An 18,469-nucleotide genomic window follows, 5' to 3' on the forward strand; every position below is an offset into this window, starting at 1 on the left:
AACTTATTAGGATTGTTTGCAAGGCCATTGGTGTGCACAGGGGTGCCTGCAACTGAACGAATACAATGTAAAAAGATTAATCTGGCAATAGTTTTTGATAGCTAGTATTTCTGCAGGCGTCATATTGGTCATACTCAGTAACGACAGTGCATGAGAATTTATTATACCTGTCTTGGGCTTGGTCACTTTTATGCAAGAAATTCTTGCTTAATACTCCTTTCCGCAAAATTTAGCATGGAACAATTAAACATTCAAGGATGGCTATAGATATCACACTGTAGATGAGCACTGCACTTTTATTGTACAATTTCACATTGAACAGAGGTGAGAACAATAAATAAATCATTGAGATCATTCAACTGTGACAAGTTAAAGCTTTGATATTTCATATGTTGCTCTCATATGATACACAGTACCGAGAGACACACGGCATAGGAAGCTGCTGTAAAATGACTGTCAGCAGTAACAAAATAAATAACTATGAATTTTTTTTGCATGTGCCATGAACAATAAGAAAATACTACTTTCAGACGACATGATTACTGCTTTTTAAAATGCTACCCTGTAGGTTTGCCAGAATGCAAATGACATGCACAATTCGATCCATGTTATCTTGAAGATCAGATGAAAGTGGCAGGTTCAGAATGTTAAAAAACTTGAGCCTGTGAATCATTCGGTCCACGTGCATACGAACACTGTACACTGAATGGACGGCAGCTACTTTGTCAGGGTTTGAGCATTCTCCATTTGAAGATGGAGGCGTGACCAGAACTTCACTTGACTGTGACAAGCTAGCAGATTTTGCAGAGGGTTTGTGAGGGAGAACATCTGTGGGATCCAGTGGGGAGGCAGCAGCTGTGAACTCATCTAATAAACTACCTTTGTCCCCTGCACTCCTCACAAATGTCAAAGCTCCATTTGGGGCAACTCCAAACAAAAACTTCGCTGAAAATGTTTCTTTAGAACAGGTGTAAAAGTCCCGTATCTCTACTGGTGCAGGCTGTGCCACCCGAGCCTCTGTGCAGTCAATAATGATCTTGCAGTTTGGATAGTGCAACTTGAAGTAGTCTGGTGCCTTAGAGAGCACATCAGTGCTATGCTTCCACTCTATCCATGAACATGTTTTTTCAAACAGTGCATTCAGAACATTGTGAAAACATCTTGCTACTGTTGTGCGGTGAATACCAAACAGTGCTGCCAATGAACCGTACGTGAGTCCAGTTTTCAATTTCATCAGAAAGAGTGTGAGACGGTCAGCTTTGGAGATGTCATGGAAAGTTCTTGCATTGGGAATGATGCTCACCAGAAGTGCGAACATGGTTGCAGTCACCGCACAGAGGCTTTGCATAGATTCATCATCTTGGTGCATAGACTGTGCTCCAACGAAGCACACTGTCTTGTGGTCTGGTCCCACCGCCACATTACTAACAGTCACCGGTGGGCGATCACAGGATGCTGCTGCTGACTGTGCTCCAGGAAAACCCACTGACTTGTGGTCTGGCCCCACCATTGCATTACTGACCCCCACCAGTGAGCAACCATGTGAGGCTGTTGCCTGTGCTCTGGCAAAGCACACTGACTTATGGTCTGGCCCTACGGCTGCATTACTAACTGCCACCAGTGAGCGACCACGTGGTGGTGGTGGTGGTGCTGTAGCAAAAGGTGTATGAGTCTGAGTAGACTGCACTGAAATGTATTTGCACCAAGTCTGTGTGGATGCATTTCTGCCATCTGAGACACAGAAGAACGCATAAGGCCGGCAAGGGAGCTCTCCAGGCTGCAAAAATGTCACTGTGCCAATCTGAAACAAGAACAATTAACCATGACAGGTCACAGCATTGTTCAATCCCGCCACACGCAATCAATACAAAGTAGTTTACATACGTGTCGTCTTTTCACTCTACGACGCTCATCACAATCTTTGAATGGCATCATGGTGCCAACCTGAAATCCATTCAATAAATGATTTTGAAAATGTGCACAACCTTTTCGTTGCAACTAGATGTCAAGAAGTGAAATATAAATATAAGTACCTCGCGAACTTCAAGTGATGTCATTGTTCCGACCTGAAACACAGGCAAACAGCAGTGACATGCAAGTTTTATTTTGCGAGTTATGATCAATCATAAAACCATTTACGTACCTCACATCTTTCCACTTGATTTTTGCCATCAAATTCAATCGTAGGAGACCCTGGACTAGCAGTTGGCTGCAGGAGGCAAGAAGTAGAAGCTTTTGGTGAAATGAGGCTTCGAAAATGTAAAGGATAAATGACAATAAACCAGTGAAACCAGGTGCAATCACAAATTGCTACTGAGACTGACATCACTAAGTTCCAAGTCCTTATTCACCCGGAATCTCCATGTATGTCCTTTCTTTTATTTATTCGGTACATATTTTTCTGTCCTCAGTGCCAGCTACCTTTGATGATGTTTTGCGTTTTCTTTTTCATGCTCACATCTTTTCCTATGCACACAGCTTACAAGGGTTCCTAGCTATCTCGTACGATTTCTTTCTTACCCGCACATTTCACTTTCACTTATTTTCGTTGACCGATACAGGCTACTATTACAGGTTTAGTTAGCAATTTTTTGCCTGCTTGGTTTTCATCTTTATCTGGCTACAATATGGTCTTTGATAATGTACCTAATATTTATTTCCCTCTCATTACTGTAACCTGTGCTTGTGCTGAACCTCTACACAGCAAACACCGATATAACAAATTATCTAATATAATGAAGTAAAGCTAAAATGCTTTTTTGTCAAAATTTTCAGCAGGTAAAGAATGCATGCTTACAACAAATACTATATGTAATGAATGTATTTTCGTAATGGATGCGAATTCATTATTATGAAGTTCGATTGAATTGTTTTGTTATTTACCGGTGCTAATATAAATGTTGAAGCTAGTACCTGGTCGTAATCTCCGCAATCGTTTGTGCTGGTATGCTGCAGCTCAAAGGCACATGCCCTCCTTTTCTTCAACCTGATGTCAATGCAAAAAAAGGTGAGGCCAATGCAGTAGTGCATGCGCATTACACAAATGCTACACTAAAATAAAGTCCTTCATTAAACATTGCATCAATCATACTGTGAAATCAACCTATACACATGAATGTTCAAGTGTAGTGCAGTACTTTTCATCTATTTGGGCATTATGAATGCTTACACACAGACACTTGCTTGAGTGATCCAGCACATAATTTCGCCATTATTGTGTGTTAAAAATGATACAGCTATGTCTCAGCAGTCTTAATTATGAACACATGCTTGAATTATCCACAACATAATTTCACCATTTTTGTGTTAGAATGATGCAGCTATGTCTCAGGAGTTTTAATTACGATTCATGCTTCTATCGTCAACTTTCCAGTTTTATGTGCAAAATCGTCATGAATATTAGCCAGTTAAGAATGCCTGAAATTGGTGAGAACCGGGCATCACTAGTATTTAGCCACAGCTGGTTAAAATGATGGGTATTTCCAGAACACTTACTGCCTGCTGGGAAACTGAAAAAAAAAAGTGAAGTTGATTTCTCTCTTACAACAGTTAATCATATAATAAAAATTATAGAATGGTATAGCATTAATTTTGGAGTCATTCTTTATAATATCCACAGACTGCTTAAGATTTCTAACTCAAGGTGTTTAGCAAGTTTTGTTTTTCAAAATTCTATGACTTTTGCAGTGAAGATTACAAAAAAAAGAAAAGGAGAAAAAAATCAGCAGGCAGCAACCGGTTTTTCAGCCCAGATTTTCTCACCATGTCCATAAGACTGGACAATAACAGAACAAGCAAAACTAGGGGGTAATTTTGCAGCTTACACCAGCAGTAGGAACAAGCCTTTTTCTGTGTCTTGCCATGGAGAATGATATTTACTCAGAAAGCAACGGACTCATGGCAACCTTGAGTCAAGCATACGGTAACAAGAAATGCACTCTTCAATGTCACACCTTGGGCACATGCTTATTTGACCTGTGTACCATTTCATTCTACAAAGTAATTACAAGGGGTGCCACAAGACAAAGAATCTTTACCAAATATGGTCCATGGTCATGCTGTGCAAATTCAAATGGAAGCTTTACGGTACTATGCAAGCTTCTCTTTGTGTGTGTGCTGTGTTAACAAACAGGCGAAACTGTTGATAGTGGGCGTACACCACTGCCAGCTAGACAACCAGCGAAATGCCGCACATCCGTAGCTGCTGCCGGTAAAGCACGCAAGTGTAAATCTGTAGCGTCATTGCAGCAAAGCCTACCACGACAGTTTAATTTGTAAAGCCACAGCACAATGTCGTAACTTTTGTACAACTTTGCTAGCACAAAAGGTGATCAATTGAAGGGGCTCTGTCGAGTGAGACAAAAAGGTGTAAGGCAGCGATAAAACTTCTTAGCTGTGCTGCTGATGGGTAAAAAGCTACAGATGACATGTAGTCACCTTTCCAGTAGAGCTTTACTGTGGACACTAGATATAAAAAAAATTTCTATTATATTCGTGCTTCAAGCATCCAGCCCATAGCTTAGGAGTCCACTTTGCACTTAAAAGCCAACTGCAACAAATTTCACTTTGATATAATTCGTTACAAATAAGATGCAGTAAGATTTTAAGTTACAAATAAGATGGAGCCGCGACCACTCCTCTGTTGCCGAGTGGTCACGTCACTGTGCCGCAGTGAACTCCTCTGTGCCGTGCAAGAGGCAGACCTCCCCGTCAGCCGGCGGTTCGTGAACTACAGACCGCCAGCCGCAGTTCGCCCCGATGCACACGTGTGCCCACTGGGGCGCCCTGGTACGACCATGATTCAATGAAATGGCTTATTGGGGCCCCCCGATGTGCACCGGTGCGATTTGCCAAATTTGCCATTATTTTTGTGGACTGGATGTGGCAGGACAGTATTGGTGCGGAGCGGGAGGGGGGGAGGGTGCTTTCCCGGAACGGCGCGGAAACTTGAAATTAGCAGTGAAGTTAGGGGCGGGGGGGGGGGGGGGGGGTCTCTTGCACGGGTGGGGGCGTTTGCTCGGAATTTTATGGTAAGCAGACGATGGGTGCACCTGGTGGTCAGCAGATATGACGTAAATCGCAGCATGTTGCCTCCAAAATGTTTGGCATATATTCCGGACATGTGGCACTTCCAGCAAGCAGTAATGGCGGCATTTGTTTCAGTTTCATATCAAAAGTGGCTTCTCTTGCATTTTTTGTAAGAGTTTGAACATAGGCTGCTCTTATCTGCAATATCTGGAAGTAGGCTTTTTGTAGAGCGAAAAATTTTGTTGCACCAGCCCTTTAAGTGGAGGGCCTATGCAGTGTTCCTGTGATGGGCACTTGGGCCACAAAAGAAGAGCTTTTTGTTTTGAAATTCTAAAAACGTTTGTGGGAAAGTGCACTTAGGATTATGTGTCTAGATTATCACTTGCAACGTCGTATGAGCAGATAGTGTCCAACGAGATCAAGAGAAATCTGGCAGACTGCTTGAAATTGACAGGCATTATAATTAGGCTCTAGGGGTGTGTGATCATATTGTGATGAAATCTGAATACTAGTGCTACAGTGACTGTACACAAAGACAGCTCACAAACCAAAACAATTAATTGAAACTGCGCAAAAGGGCTTCTCAGAAAAAGTCGGCAACCAGTGACTATAGCTCCGAAGTTGAGAAGAAAGCCTGCTTGTCAGTCCGAAATGGAATATTTCTTGTTATTTTTCAATATCATTGCAAAAGAGTAATTTCATGCCAAACACACCAGTCATGAAGTCGAACCTCTCCAATTGATATTTAAATTAAAGTTATGGTGAAACAGAGTATACATACAGGGAAGTGCATTCCCAAAATATTTCTGGGAAAAAAGTTTATGCTTCAGCGTCATTAGAATTGCACAATAAAAGGCAAGACTTGGTGTAAATTTTTAAGGATTATGCTTATTTTATGAGCAAAGAAATTTTTCATGGGTTTCATGGACGGCAAACCATCTCTTGCACCGAGCCTGTGTCGCTTCGCACTTGGACCCCAGTGCTAAAGTCTAAGGCTCGCAACATGAACATGGAGGGGTCCGGCCCCTGTTTCTCCAACAGCAAGCTCATGGACTCCGATAACAACTACACTGTCATAGAAGGCAAACGACTGAAGAGGAAATGACGCAGGTCAACGAAAGTTGTCAGTGAGCAAGGCCCCACCGGGCTGCCTACTCCGACTTACACGGTTGCCTATGTACTTCTCAATGTATCAAAGAATTGAAATTCGATTCACAGACACATGGTAATGTGGCTCGTAAGGTTGAACAACAAGAAAAACATACTTAAGGTAAAAGAAGCGATGCAAGCCACTCTGAAAAAACGGATGGCCTTGCACATACTAGGACATATAGAAGTCCGCTCATCCATCACATATGCTGAAAGCACTAGGGAGGGTGTCATTTACAATGTTGTTATTGACTACAGTGACAAATAATATCAAAGTCTTCTTCTGCCTTCTACAATGAAGGTCATCAACTTTTATCGCTCTGGCTGCTGAACAAGCGTCAAGATTCTTTTCGAAGGATATAATCTACCAGATCATGTCAAGGTGGGCGATGTGAGATACCTGGTGCTTCCTTCTGTGCTCCGCCCACTGCAATGCTGGAAGTGCTTAAAGTTGGGCCATGTCAGCGCTGTCTGCACAAGCCAGACGGCATGCCTCCACTGTGCAGGCAGCCACGGCATATTTTTGTGCAGTCTAAGAAATGAAGTGCTCAAATCGCAACAGACCACATGAGGAAAACTCCAAGAATTGTCCAAAACAGAAAAAGGAGGTGAAAATATGGAACCGAAAGAGCATGGCTAGTATGTCACACAAAGAAACAGCATTATCAGTGTACCATCGGAGGAGGCGGTTGTGTCATCAACATAAATAAGGTGTAGGAAAGAACAACTAAAATAACCGTGCTCTGATCAGAGAGTTGCATGGATTAGGCAAGGCTTTCACTGCTCGTAGCTTGATATAACTTGATATTTTTCATTTTGGCTGCACTAGTTAAACGGGCATTTCAAAATGATCCCTACAAAAAGTTCCTATGCCCTGTATCCTCAATATCTAATAATCTAATATGAAAATGCGGAATTTACTGATGATGTTGTACGATACCAAATTATTCGACATGGTGGATATGGGTCATATGGCCTTTTGCACTAGAGATGCCTCACATTCTAAAAAAAAGTTTACATCCATTGGGGCATATTTTGTCCCCAAACAATAATCGTCATTTGTTTTGTTGTGTTTCCTTTCTTGAAAGGTCTGCACTCGCTACTTTCCTGTGAAGAATGCTATGTCATGTTGAGAACGCATATGCCATTTGTGACCGGGATCTACTCAGCGCAAGTGTTTAAGAATGAAAAGGCATGCAAGATAGATGGCGATTATTGTTTTGTGTACAAGATAAGCCGTAAGGGCAGAAATTTTTAAATAGTAGTATGCAGGCTTACAACTACAGGAGTATCCCTATCTAAAAGTATATCAAAGACAAATCTTAAGTCAAGTCTAAATTGGAAATTCATGCTCCAAGCATCCCTGTTACTTAGAGCATGGGTTCTCAAAGTGGGTTCCGCGGAACCTACGGGTTCCGCAGGCCCCTGCTCGGGGTTCCGCGAGCCACTGATAAATTTTCCCTGGTCCCGCTCTCGACAAGTGTCTAAAACGGCGAACATGAGGTGCGCTTGATCCAAAGAACCTCCATTACTCATGCCCGAGTTACGGTGCCCGAGTGTCAAACAGCACATCACAGTGCGTAACAGCAACGCGCGAACTGCGCAATAAATATGCAAGCAGCTTGTAGCCACCCAACCTCTGAGAACGGGCAGCGCGCCTAAGCTTTCGCACTTGAATCTCGGAGGCCGTAACTTACCACCATGCGCCTTTCTCCTATTTGTAGATAGGGTAGGTGCCGATAGCGTGCGCACTGACCTATACCGTTTAGGGAAGAAAAAAAAAAAAAAAAGAAAAAAACTGCGGAGCACCGCAAATGCGCGCCGCAGAAGAGCAAGAACGGCGTAGCGTCCAACCGAAACGAAGCGGCGCAGTCCGCATCGCCGTGGTCCTCAGCTTGCACCGTGGTCCGCAGCGGCAATCGTACGCGGCACGTGACTGACAGCAACGCCGAAGCGCTTCGTGCCTAATTGTGCCTTTAAAGCCTCTATTCTTGCGTTTATCGCCACGCGTAACACCGGAATTAAGGAACAATTGTGTCATCCTATCAGTTATAGCTTTCTCTGCAACTAGGTAATTTTATGGCATAAAAGAAATATTGCGGGGTTTCTGAAAGGGCAATCCAACATTTTAGATCGGTTCAATGTCTTTAGTGCCCTTTTATGTGTGAAATGGCATATAAGTGCAGGCCTTCCTATGCGACGTTTTCACCAGAAACTGCTTCAAACATTGCTTTTGAAACCATCAATGCACTGTCGAGCAGGAGTAAGAGCCAACAAGTGTGCGTGGCAAGATGCAACTGATGTTTTAGGAATTAGATTAGCACTAAAGGTGCTAATCTAATTTCTGCTAAATGGATATGACTTCTTTACTGTCAACGACTGTACCTACAATTGCAACATTTGCCCTAAAGTGAATAATTAAAGAAAGTATTCGTAGAGCTTTGCTACTTCACTGATTTGTACCTACTTAATTTGTTGTGCAAGTAATGTCTGCCTCTGAGTAATCTACCTGGGAAGGTTAAATGTCTCTCCTACCACTGGCAATATATTAAGACTCTGCTCCATGTAAACAACAACCACAACAATAAAATGGAAAGGGGGCAGATTTCAGTGATTCCTCCCTATCTGAACTCATTTACTGTGACAGCAGCAGGCTCCCACAGTGCACACCGCTGCTTTCGCAAAAACAACTTTTTTTGCGATGCACACAATGTCATCCTCATATGCTACAGTACTGCCATAGAGTTTCCTACAATAATTACTAGAGAGAACTCTGACGCTGGAATTGTTCAGCCACCATGGGAATGAGGGGAAGCACATGGATTTGTCTGATCTTCATGCATGTGAATTCAGACATTCTTGTGGTTTTGTTTATTACACTTTATATGTGTTCATTGTCGTAAATATCAGCGCAATCTATACTTTTTGAAGTGTGGGAGACGCTGCGAAAACGCACAATCGCTACTAAATGCAAGGGTTCAGCTTGTCGAAGTGGCCAAATGGAAATGTGCCAAGTGTCTGAAGGCACTGGCTTGCCAGTGATAAATTGATAAGGGCATTTTATGTTGCTTGTCGATGCATGCATATGTGGCGTAATGGTTACAATATCAGGCTTCTGTGCTAGAGGTCCTCTGTGCATATCCTGCTGTCGGACAGTTTTAATAATATTTACTTAGTTATTTATTGTGCAGTACTTTGTTGAAATTGATGAGTTTACAAAGTCACAAAGCCATTTGAAGCCATATGGATGAAGTTAAGGCAAATCCAGGTACTTGCCACAATTCCCATGCTGGCTGAACTGCCCCCATTGTAGTTCCCGTATACACTAGTGCCAGTGTTTCCTCTAGTAATTATTGTACAAAACTCTATGAGTATAGCTTGTTGTGGCTTCCAAAATACATGCACAGATGCCACTCTTCTCAGAGTATATGTGGGGCACAAGAACCCTGCAGAAATTACCGGGTGCTAAAGCTGGAGAATAGTGTAGTCATCAGTGCATTCAGCTACGAATTGTACACTGCTGCATCCCGGTGATGTGGGCAAGTTTCGTTTTTTCTTTGTCCTATGGCAATGGTTGAAGCTGAGAAGAGGTGACCTCAGGTCACATGGTATCACATGGTTTCTAGTCTTGTGAACGTGACTGTGCGTGAGCATCAGGAAAGCAGTGGGACCAGGGTCTGCGTCACAGTAATATGCCATCAAGCAATGACAGATGTCTAAATTTATCGTTCTCCTTATTTAGCTGTTTTATGCTATTCCCAGTACCCCTCAAGAAGGTTTTGTCATGCACAATAGTTGAGAAAATCTTGCTTGCTATTGAAGTGGTGTTGTTATTAATGTGAAAGCATTAAATGACTCATGAGGTGGAAAAGCTGGCATTGGCGACGTGACCAAACGATGGTACAAAAAGGCTACGAACCCTCTATCTTTAGTGTGAGCCAAAACCACGACCTTTGGTTTTAATTAAAGCTATGAACTCTCAACCTTTGCTGGGAGTCAAACCCACAACCTTTGGTGTTAAGGCAAAATTAATTAAGATAGAGTTAATTAAGGCACTTGAACCCACAACCTTTGGCAGGAGTCGAAACCACGAACATTGATGTTAATTAAGGCAAAGTTAATTAAGGCACAGGAAATTAAGGTAGAGATAATGAAGGCGCTCAAATGCCCCACCTTTGTTGGGAGTCAAACCCCCGACGTTTGGTGGGGTTATAAATTACACGGTGTCTTAAAACACTTTGTCTTAAAAGTCGAACCCATGACATTGCGTTGTGGCATGTCTAAGCATCGCTCAGTGATCGCAAAGCTTTCGCATTCATCCAAGCAGGGATAACTAAGTGCCTATTGAATTTCTGCCTATTGTTACAGGTTGTGACAGAAACTGCAGTAGAGAACTTTACTATTTGAGCTCCTTCCACATAAACAGTTCTCAGTATTAAACTTGCTAAGCATTTATAATCAGTTATTAGTAAAATTAAACACATTATAGAATTGCATAGGTGATTGCAATACCTTTAAATATACTCAGAGTGTCTTGTGGTGCTTTCGTGAAACTATGGGCACATCCAAAATAACAATGAGCTCTAAATTCCGTGTGCTTTCTGTTAACAAATCTATGTGTTTAACTATCTCAGACGCCAATGAATTCTGCTGACTGAAAACTTACTTTCACTACATTTCTTGCATATTCAGAATCATAAAAATCATACAGCTGCAGAATAGATTAAGAACCTTCAATTCTTCAGTGAGTTTTGTCAAGTTTACAGAACATGGAGTCCATGCGAAAACTCACTACAGGAACATTACATATGAGAACATGAACTATTTCATGTCTAGGAGGCTTGAAAAGCACCCATACATGCACTTGAATATTATGCCTGATGCAACACACTGTGAAAACAATGAAAGGAGTATACCTGCTACATACAATATTCACACCGAGCAAGCACATACAACCATCTACCTTCCCACTCCTTTTTCTAAAACATTTTGAACCCGTTATTTAAGCTTGCAACACAATTCCAATCAGAACAGTTTCAAGATGTATGCAACACATTTTAAGTATCGTTACTTTCATCAGTGCTATTGCTGTTGACACACTGTCTTGGCATATGCAATTGTGTACACGGTGTCTTAAATGGCTAATGCCTTGATAAGGCAATGCACCTAAACATGGCAATGCTTGAAAATTTAACAAATGATACAAACCAAATGAATGCACAGAACATTCTAAATAGAAGAAAATTGAGTACTTATGCATTATGCCGTTATAGTAGGTGGTGCTCAGAGAACAAGTAATCTGTTCGGGAGTACATACGGCCTACGGCGACCTCGAAATTCAGGAGCACATGTCCTTTTCCTTTGCAACTGTGGCTGTGAAACAAGTTCTGGCTTGTGGCAGGGAGCCCTGTGGCGAGATGCAAGGTGGAGTAAATGGCTTACTTTGTCTACCAAGTCAAAAAAGCTAAATGAGTTCAACTGGGTTGTTTCCAAAACATGATTTAAGCTGTGTTTCAAAAAGCAATCCTTCGTACTGATATTTTTTTAGTCAACACAATATTGGTATATTTGGTATATGCGACAACAGTAATTGCAAGAATAACAGATCTACTTGTAGGTGCATATGTCGCATGAAGGACTTCAAAATAATTTGCATGTGCCCTGTACCTTTGCTTCTGTGGCTGTGGAAAGATTGATGGATTGTAGTTTAGGTTCCTGGGGTTGTCCGACTTTCGATTTCCATGAAAATGGTGACTGCAAATGCGTGAGTTATGTTTTGGCTCCCAGTCATCACCCCTAGAATAGAAATCACAATAACATTCACACGGCTGAAAGTTGTGAAGGAAGGCATTTCTTAAAAGATTACAACCAAATGTAGAATGCACATGGGTACAAATTATATATGAAAGTATATATTCACGCCTACATGAGGAACATTTTGGCAAAAAAAAAAGCGCATATTTATGGTGCGATAAAATACTTTGTCATATGGTGAAATTTATGCTGCAGCCACAACGCGCAGTTCCCGGCGGGTTCTTGAATGAGAGGATGTCTCATTCGTTGCCCAGAAAACTGACAAGGGGAAAATGCTCACCACAATAATTTTTTATGACGCCAGAGGCTAGATGCAAAATGCAAAGCCTATATCAGACCCCATACCACTGGTGAAAACTAATAAATCGGAAAAAATTTGAAAGCAGCCCCCCCAAAAAATGCCCATTGACAAAGAGAACACAAACAGCTCTGTGAATAGCAATGGCGTACTTGAGCCAGCCTCTCCCAGCCTGATCGAGGTAGTTTCACACACTGTCAAAATATATAAAGAAAATTTCATAGTGCGCTCGACGTTCATACAAAATTGCGTTAGATTGTGCCATGAATGTCAGCGTTCCAAAGAGACTTGTTGCACTTATTCCTCCAGCGTTCTTTATCCCAGATTAGACGTTGCCATTTCGTTCATTTCAATCACAGTGCGAACACTGCCTTGGTACGAACCTGGTCTTGCGGACGGCAGATATCCAAACATTGCGTCGTTCAAGGTAGAAAGGCCGCATCGGGAATCGGTAAAATTGGATGGTTTCACCAGAACTCGCCATGTTTGCATAGCTGTTGGTACACCCGGCAACACAGCATGTTTGCCTCGACAAAGATAACGTCGGAGCCATCATAACAAAGCTAACGAACACAACGTGCAAAGCAGTGCCAACGAAAGTGTGATTGCTGAACCACAGATTTATGGTTGAACCATAACTACATTAACCAGCGACCACTGCTTGCGCTCAGTTTTTTAGACACGCCATTAGTTGAAGGAATCCCCGATGGAGGGCGTCACTTGTCCAGCTGTGCAGTCTCTTGGCGCGCTAGTGGCGCTTGTGACGGTTGGCCGATCGCGTGCCAGACGGTGAACTGTCTTTCGGCCGCGGTTACTACTTTTTTCGGAACAGTAGGTGGTGGCGATTGTTGAACTATGGAACAGTTCCTATGGTATTCTATCAGCCGTACAAGGTTGCGCTCTGTTTTTCTTTCACTCCAACGATTTGTAGAATCACCACTGGAGACCGCCACTTGCCCAACTGTGCAGTTATTCTACTGTGCCTAGATTAAGTATATTCTAGGCATTGTAGTTATTCTTGTGCACTTGAGCAGTCTCTTTGCGCACGACCGGACGTTGTCATCGTTTCCGCTGTCGCGTGATATGATGTCGGTGATATGATCAACACTGTTGTAATCGCGGTTATTTTTCTTTAATTTTTTTTTCTTCTGGACATGGGGTCGTGGCCAACTGACCAACATTTTTAGACATACGTCAATTTCACAGCTCCCTATGCGCGCCCACTGGCCGGCGTGTTGGGTGGTGTTGGTTACTTGCACATCATAATTGGAATTGGGACGAACGGCGCTAACAACTTTCGTCCCCGTAGTACCTAGGCGAAGAGAAATTTCAGGGACCGAAAGTCATCAAATTTTCTCTCTCGCACCCACTACTCCTCGCGCATGCGCAGAAAGAGCGGACAATTCCAATTATGATGTGCAAGTATGTTGGTTGGGCGTGGCCGCAGCGGCTGTCGCTGGAACTACCATCGTTGTACTCGCGTCTTTCGTCACGCCCCGCGCGTCGTCTGCTCCTGCTGTGATGCGTCGTTTAACCCAACTGATCCGTACCGCTTGTCGGTCGGTAAATGCCATGGCAAATGTAGTTTAGCTGTACACTCAGAGTTTTCTGACAAAGCAGCTTAAGAGGAAGCTTTTGCTCGGGGGCTCCTACCTAAATACATCGGGAAGGAGAAATCATTTTTCTCGGCAACCAGTCGACCAAATGTGATGAGGTTTGTTGCATTTAAAATCAAAAGTTCAAATATAGTGTCTGTTAGTTGCAAAATGGCGATTTAGGTTGTCAATGTTTGATAGAAATTGGCAAACATCGCAAATTTTCAGAAAACGAAACTATCAAGTGTACAACTCTAATTTAACAATGCAAAGCAATAGCGCGATTCTGTAAATTTCACCTAAGAGTACATCAAAAGCGGACTAAATTGATATAATATACATGGCTCTCAAATAAACAACTTATTCGTGAGTGGAAATTTTGCAAAACCCTTGTAAACAATGCAACATAATCGCACAAAATATAAATTGACATATCAAATTTGTCCGCTTTGGATGCTCTAACGGATGCGGTTTACAGACCCACGCTATCTGTTCTATGTGTAGAGCTACGGATTTGCAAACTTCGTGCTTCTATTTTTGTCAAACCTACCAATTTTTGCAAAATTCTTTTAAGACATTGAGGCCATAAATCGATACTCCGCTTCGATCAGTCACTAGGATTAAACTTTCTATCTCAAATGCAACAAATTTCATTAAAATCGGCCCAGTATCAGAAAATCGGTCCCAGAAAAGCGCTTCTACGTTTATATACTATGACTTAGTGGTGTGGAATTTCACAAGCAATTAAAATAGCTTTTAAGAAAGAGCACGTGCAGGAAAAGTTAATGAGTGTATATATATAAACCGTGTTAACTGACCTCACGCACCGAGAAGAAGAAGAAGAATAATAATAATAAGAAGAAGCATGATGATGATGATGACCTTTTCTTTGAGTGGGTATGCGCCAAAGAAAAGGTCACCACCACCATCATCATCATCAAGAAGAAGCAAACGTTTATGGTTCAAAAGGAACCAGTACATATATCTCTGTCGTACCAGCTTGCTATCATTCCACAAGTAAATGCTATCAAGTATCTTGGAGTTATATATGATAGCTCTCTTTCATGGCGTACGCACATCGATTATATTGCAGCAAACGGCGTTCGAGCGGTGGGATTATTAGGTAGGCTGAGCAACAGTCGATCCGGGATGCGCAGGGCTACCTTGTCGTCAATCTACCGTATGTACGTACGACCTGCCTTGGAATTCGGTTGTGTGTTATACTCTGGGGCGCCTGCCTATAAGCTTCGACCTCGTGTTCTTGTAGAAAAGCAGGCATGAAGACTTTGTTTAGGGCTACCTAAATTCTATTTTATGTCTAGAAGCAAGCAGTGGCGTACCAACTATTTCTCGAGTGGGGGGCGGGCAAACCGCAATAAATCTGACCTCTCTCTCTCTCTCTCTCTCTATCTTATATATATATATATATATATATATATATATATATATATATATATATTGAGTGTCTCACAGAGGTCTCGGGTCCCGCCCAGTAGCAGCAGCACATCGCACATAAACAATGTACATTTGCTACAAACAATATTAATACTTAAACAAACAATTGCACTTGGCATTTTAGTCTACAGCCTAAATGTATCGCTAATTTAGGTAATAGTATTGTCTAGGTTCTACGCAACGAAGTACAATAAATATAAATTACTTGCAATATTCACAGCAGATGTGTGCAACAACCCGATTTCCAGCGAAGCTGTTTCTTTCAAACAGTTGCAATAAAACTTTCAATTTCTTGTAATTATATCGTATACATTGAAAAATTGACCGTAAATGACTGTACCATTTGAAATTTTGCCCCCATGTAATCGTTTGGAGCACTTTTTGTTCGGAACTTCTTAAAAGCCAGTAATTCATCAACACACATGTTACTTCGCCATAACAATTACCATGGTGTCCTCCCTCGCCCTTGCCCTCCTTACTCACTTTCCGCTAGATTTGACATCGGTTGAGTTCACAGTTCCGCCAGAGCAACGGGATGAATTTTTTGTTCGCAAAACACATTCATAAAGCTCCGGATAGATTGCATGCGTAATTTACTGCAAATGTCATAATTAGTCGCCTGTCCTTATAGTTTACCTACATATTGTCCATAAAGCGCCCTTTATATTCGCCAAATATAAACAAAATATCTTGCTTAGTTCATCGAGGACATCGCTGAAACCAAGCCTGAATGTGTTGTGACGCCTTAAAATAGGGACAGAAAAACGACGGCTCAAAAATTATTTGCAACGCTTCTAGCTGGATCACGAACGTAAAACTTTTGTCGCACATTGCAGTTACCATGTCCCCCCTAACCATTACACAAAATATAAACCTGCTGTAACCTACAGCTATGTCGGGGCACTGGGAAGCATAGCTGACAGCTGCCATAGCACAGGCTTTAACACTTGAATAAGAATCATTTTACAAAGGCTGTGTACGATCCAGCCACATTTAACTTCGCACAGAGAGTTTCCATAGCATTCCACCAATTTTCGCTTAATTTGGTCTTGGTGGCTTTTATAGTTCTGCCACAGCAGTGGGCTCAATCCTTCCCCGCTCGTTAGACACGCTCATAACATTCTAGAGTGCTTGCATGCGTAATTTATTGAAAAAGGCCCAATTACCCATCTACTCTGAACTTCACCTACACATCACCTATTAACTTGTCTTCACAGTCACCAAACAAAACGAAGCTGCCTCCTTTAGTTCAGTGAGGACGCCAGGCGAACCTAGTATATCATGCATGAAAAAGTAAAAAATAAATAATATATGAGGGTTCAATATTTAGTCGTATCCCTTTTAAATAAGCCAGAAACGTTAAAACTACGCGACACATTGCACTTAAAATCTGCCCATTCCTTCCAAGTATAGAATATCTGAACCCAGAGTTCCCTTGCGACATTGGGAAACCTAGCAGCAGCGTGATACTTTCGAACAATTGGTTACACCTTTTTTAACCTCTTTTGATCAACACGCATTTACCATCGCAAATAAACTTGGCGTATTGGTCCCCTTCGCAAAATTTCACCTCAGTTATATAGTTGTAATTATGCCAGCGCAGCCGTCTAAGTTTTACACCGCTCGTAAAACAGACTAATAACACAATGGACCACTTGCATACGTATTCTACTGGAAAAAGCGCATTTAACCCACCCATCTGGAGCATTGCCTACAGATTACCCATATCATGCGCTTAATTATCCCCAGATATAAACAAAATGCCCTGTTTAGCTCATAGAGCTCGACACCGGAGAAACCAACTACGAATCTCACATGATGCACGAAAACACATGGGAAAACGAGGGTTTAGTAATTATCTGCAGCACTTACAGTCAAAGCAGAAAAGTGAATATTTCGCAACGCATTGCGCTCAAAATTATCTCTATTTTCACGGCATTTAAACTTTCTCTCATGCCGTTGCTTTAGGAGTGTGGGAAACATTTCGATTAGCGGTAGTATGACTCCCTGGAACGCTCCAATGAATAATTTTCTACAAAGACTAAACGTTTATCGCTCGCTACTCAGGACATTTGTTCGTACTTCAAATAAATAAAAACACCCTGCCCCGCATAGTTCACCGAGGATACCGGGGAAAAACAATTAAATGCCGTGTATAACGCATAAAAATTGGGAGAAAGAGACTATTCAGTAACTGTTTTCGGAGCACATAAGCAACCTACAGAGTGCACATTTTCGATACACACCACCAAAAATTGGCCCTCAATTTTTCAAAATGTAAAACATCTGCTGTTCTTGCTCCTGCTGGGATACAAGTAACAGTGTAGCTCTTATTTAGAAACGGCCTGAAAATGAAATCGATACGGTGAGAAGCGACCGCGTCGATTAGGCCGTGCCTCTAGAAAAAAAATTAATTAATATTCTATTGGTGTTTCAATGGCTCTGCACGTTCGACTAAGGTCACTTTCACAAACATATCTACAAAAGGTCGTGATTAGACAGTGAAACTCGACAGTTATACCTGTAAGAGGTTTGATTACACTTTTTGATGGTGATAAGATACTGAGACTGCAACACTATGTAGCATGTCGCCAGACAGAGATTAAATAGTTCCAACATTTGAAAATCCAACGATTTCATGCCGTAAACTACAGCAGTCGTTGAACGCGGCTGATTGTTATACGTTATCCTGACCTCCCCCTCGCCCGCAGGTTAAATAAGCTGATTGTGTTTTCAAATAGGGATATAGTGATCCCGAAACACTGGGAATGATACGAGTAGCGCAAGCTGACATTTGTTAGTTCTGCAACTGCCCAGCGCCAGGCCTTCTCCTCAACGCGAGCGTGTATGGAGTATCCCGCGTATCGTCCGCTACAGCAAATCCCGAGGAGACACAAAAGACAATCCTCGCTGCCCAAGCAGGGGATACGTAGTAAAGAAAAGCATTACTGACATGGCCACTCTATTACGAAAGAAAATTTTGCTTCAGCTTAGCTATAGTTTTGTTGGACTTTCCAGCATGCTGCCGCAAGGGCCCGCTTTCAAAAGTGTGTGTGTGGGGGGGATGGCATATATTGCCCCCCCCCCCTCCCACACACTTTTGACAGTGGGAGGCAAGTGCCCCCTTGTC

The 18,469-nt window shown here is 42.1% G+C and overlaps 1 protein-coding gene across 1 annotated transcript; it reads right to left on the minus strand.

Annotated features, from left to right (window-relative positions):
• Positions 1-280: 280 nt before the first annotated feature.
• On the minus strand, positions 281-12,960 carry LOC119442123 (uncharacterized). The gene is made up of 8 exons (XM_037706874.2): positions 12,673-12,960; positions 11,845-11,973; positions 11,495-11,584; positions 2,914-2,986; positions 2,144-2,209; positions 2,034-2,066; positions 1,885-1,944; positions 281-1,801 (listed from the first exon to the last, which is right to left on the minus strand). Exons 1-8 carry the CDS (start codon positions 12,843-12,845, stop codon positions 527-529), a joined length of 1,899 nt encoding a protein of 632 aa, XP_037562802.1. The 5' UTR covers positions 12,846-12,960; the 3' UTR covers positions 281-526.
• Positions 12,961-18,469: the final 5,509 nt, after the last annotated feature.

The sequence above is a fragment of the Dermacentor silvarum genome, chromosome 2 (assembly GCF_013339745.2).
Source record: "Dermacentor silvarum isolate Dsil-2018 chromosome 2, BIME_Dsil_1.4, whole genome shotgun sequence".
Taxonomy (NCBI): domain Eukaryota; kingdom Metazoa; phylum Arthropoda; class Arachnida; order Ixodida; family Ixodidae; genus Dermacentor; species Dermacentor silvarum.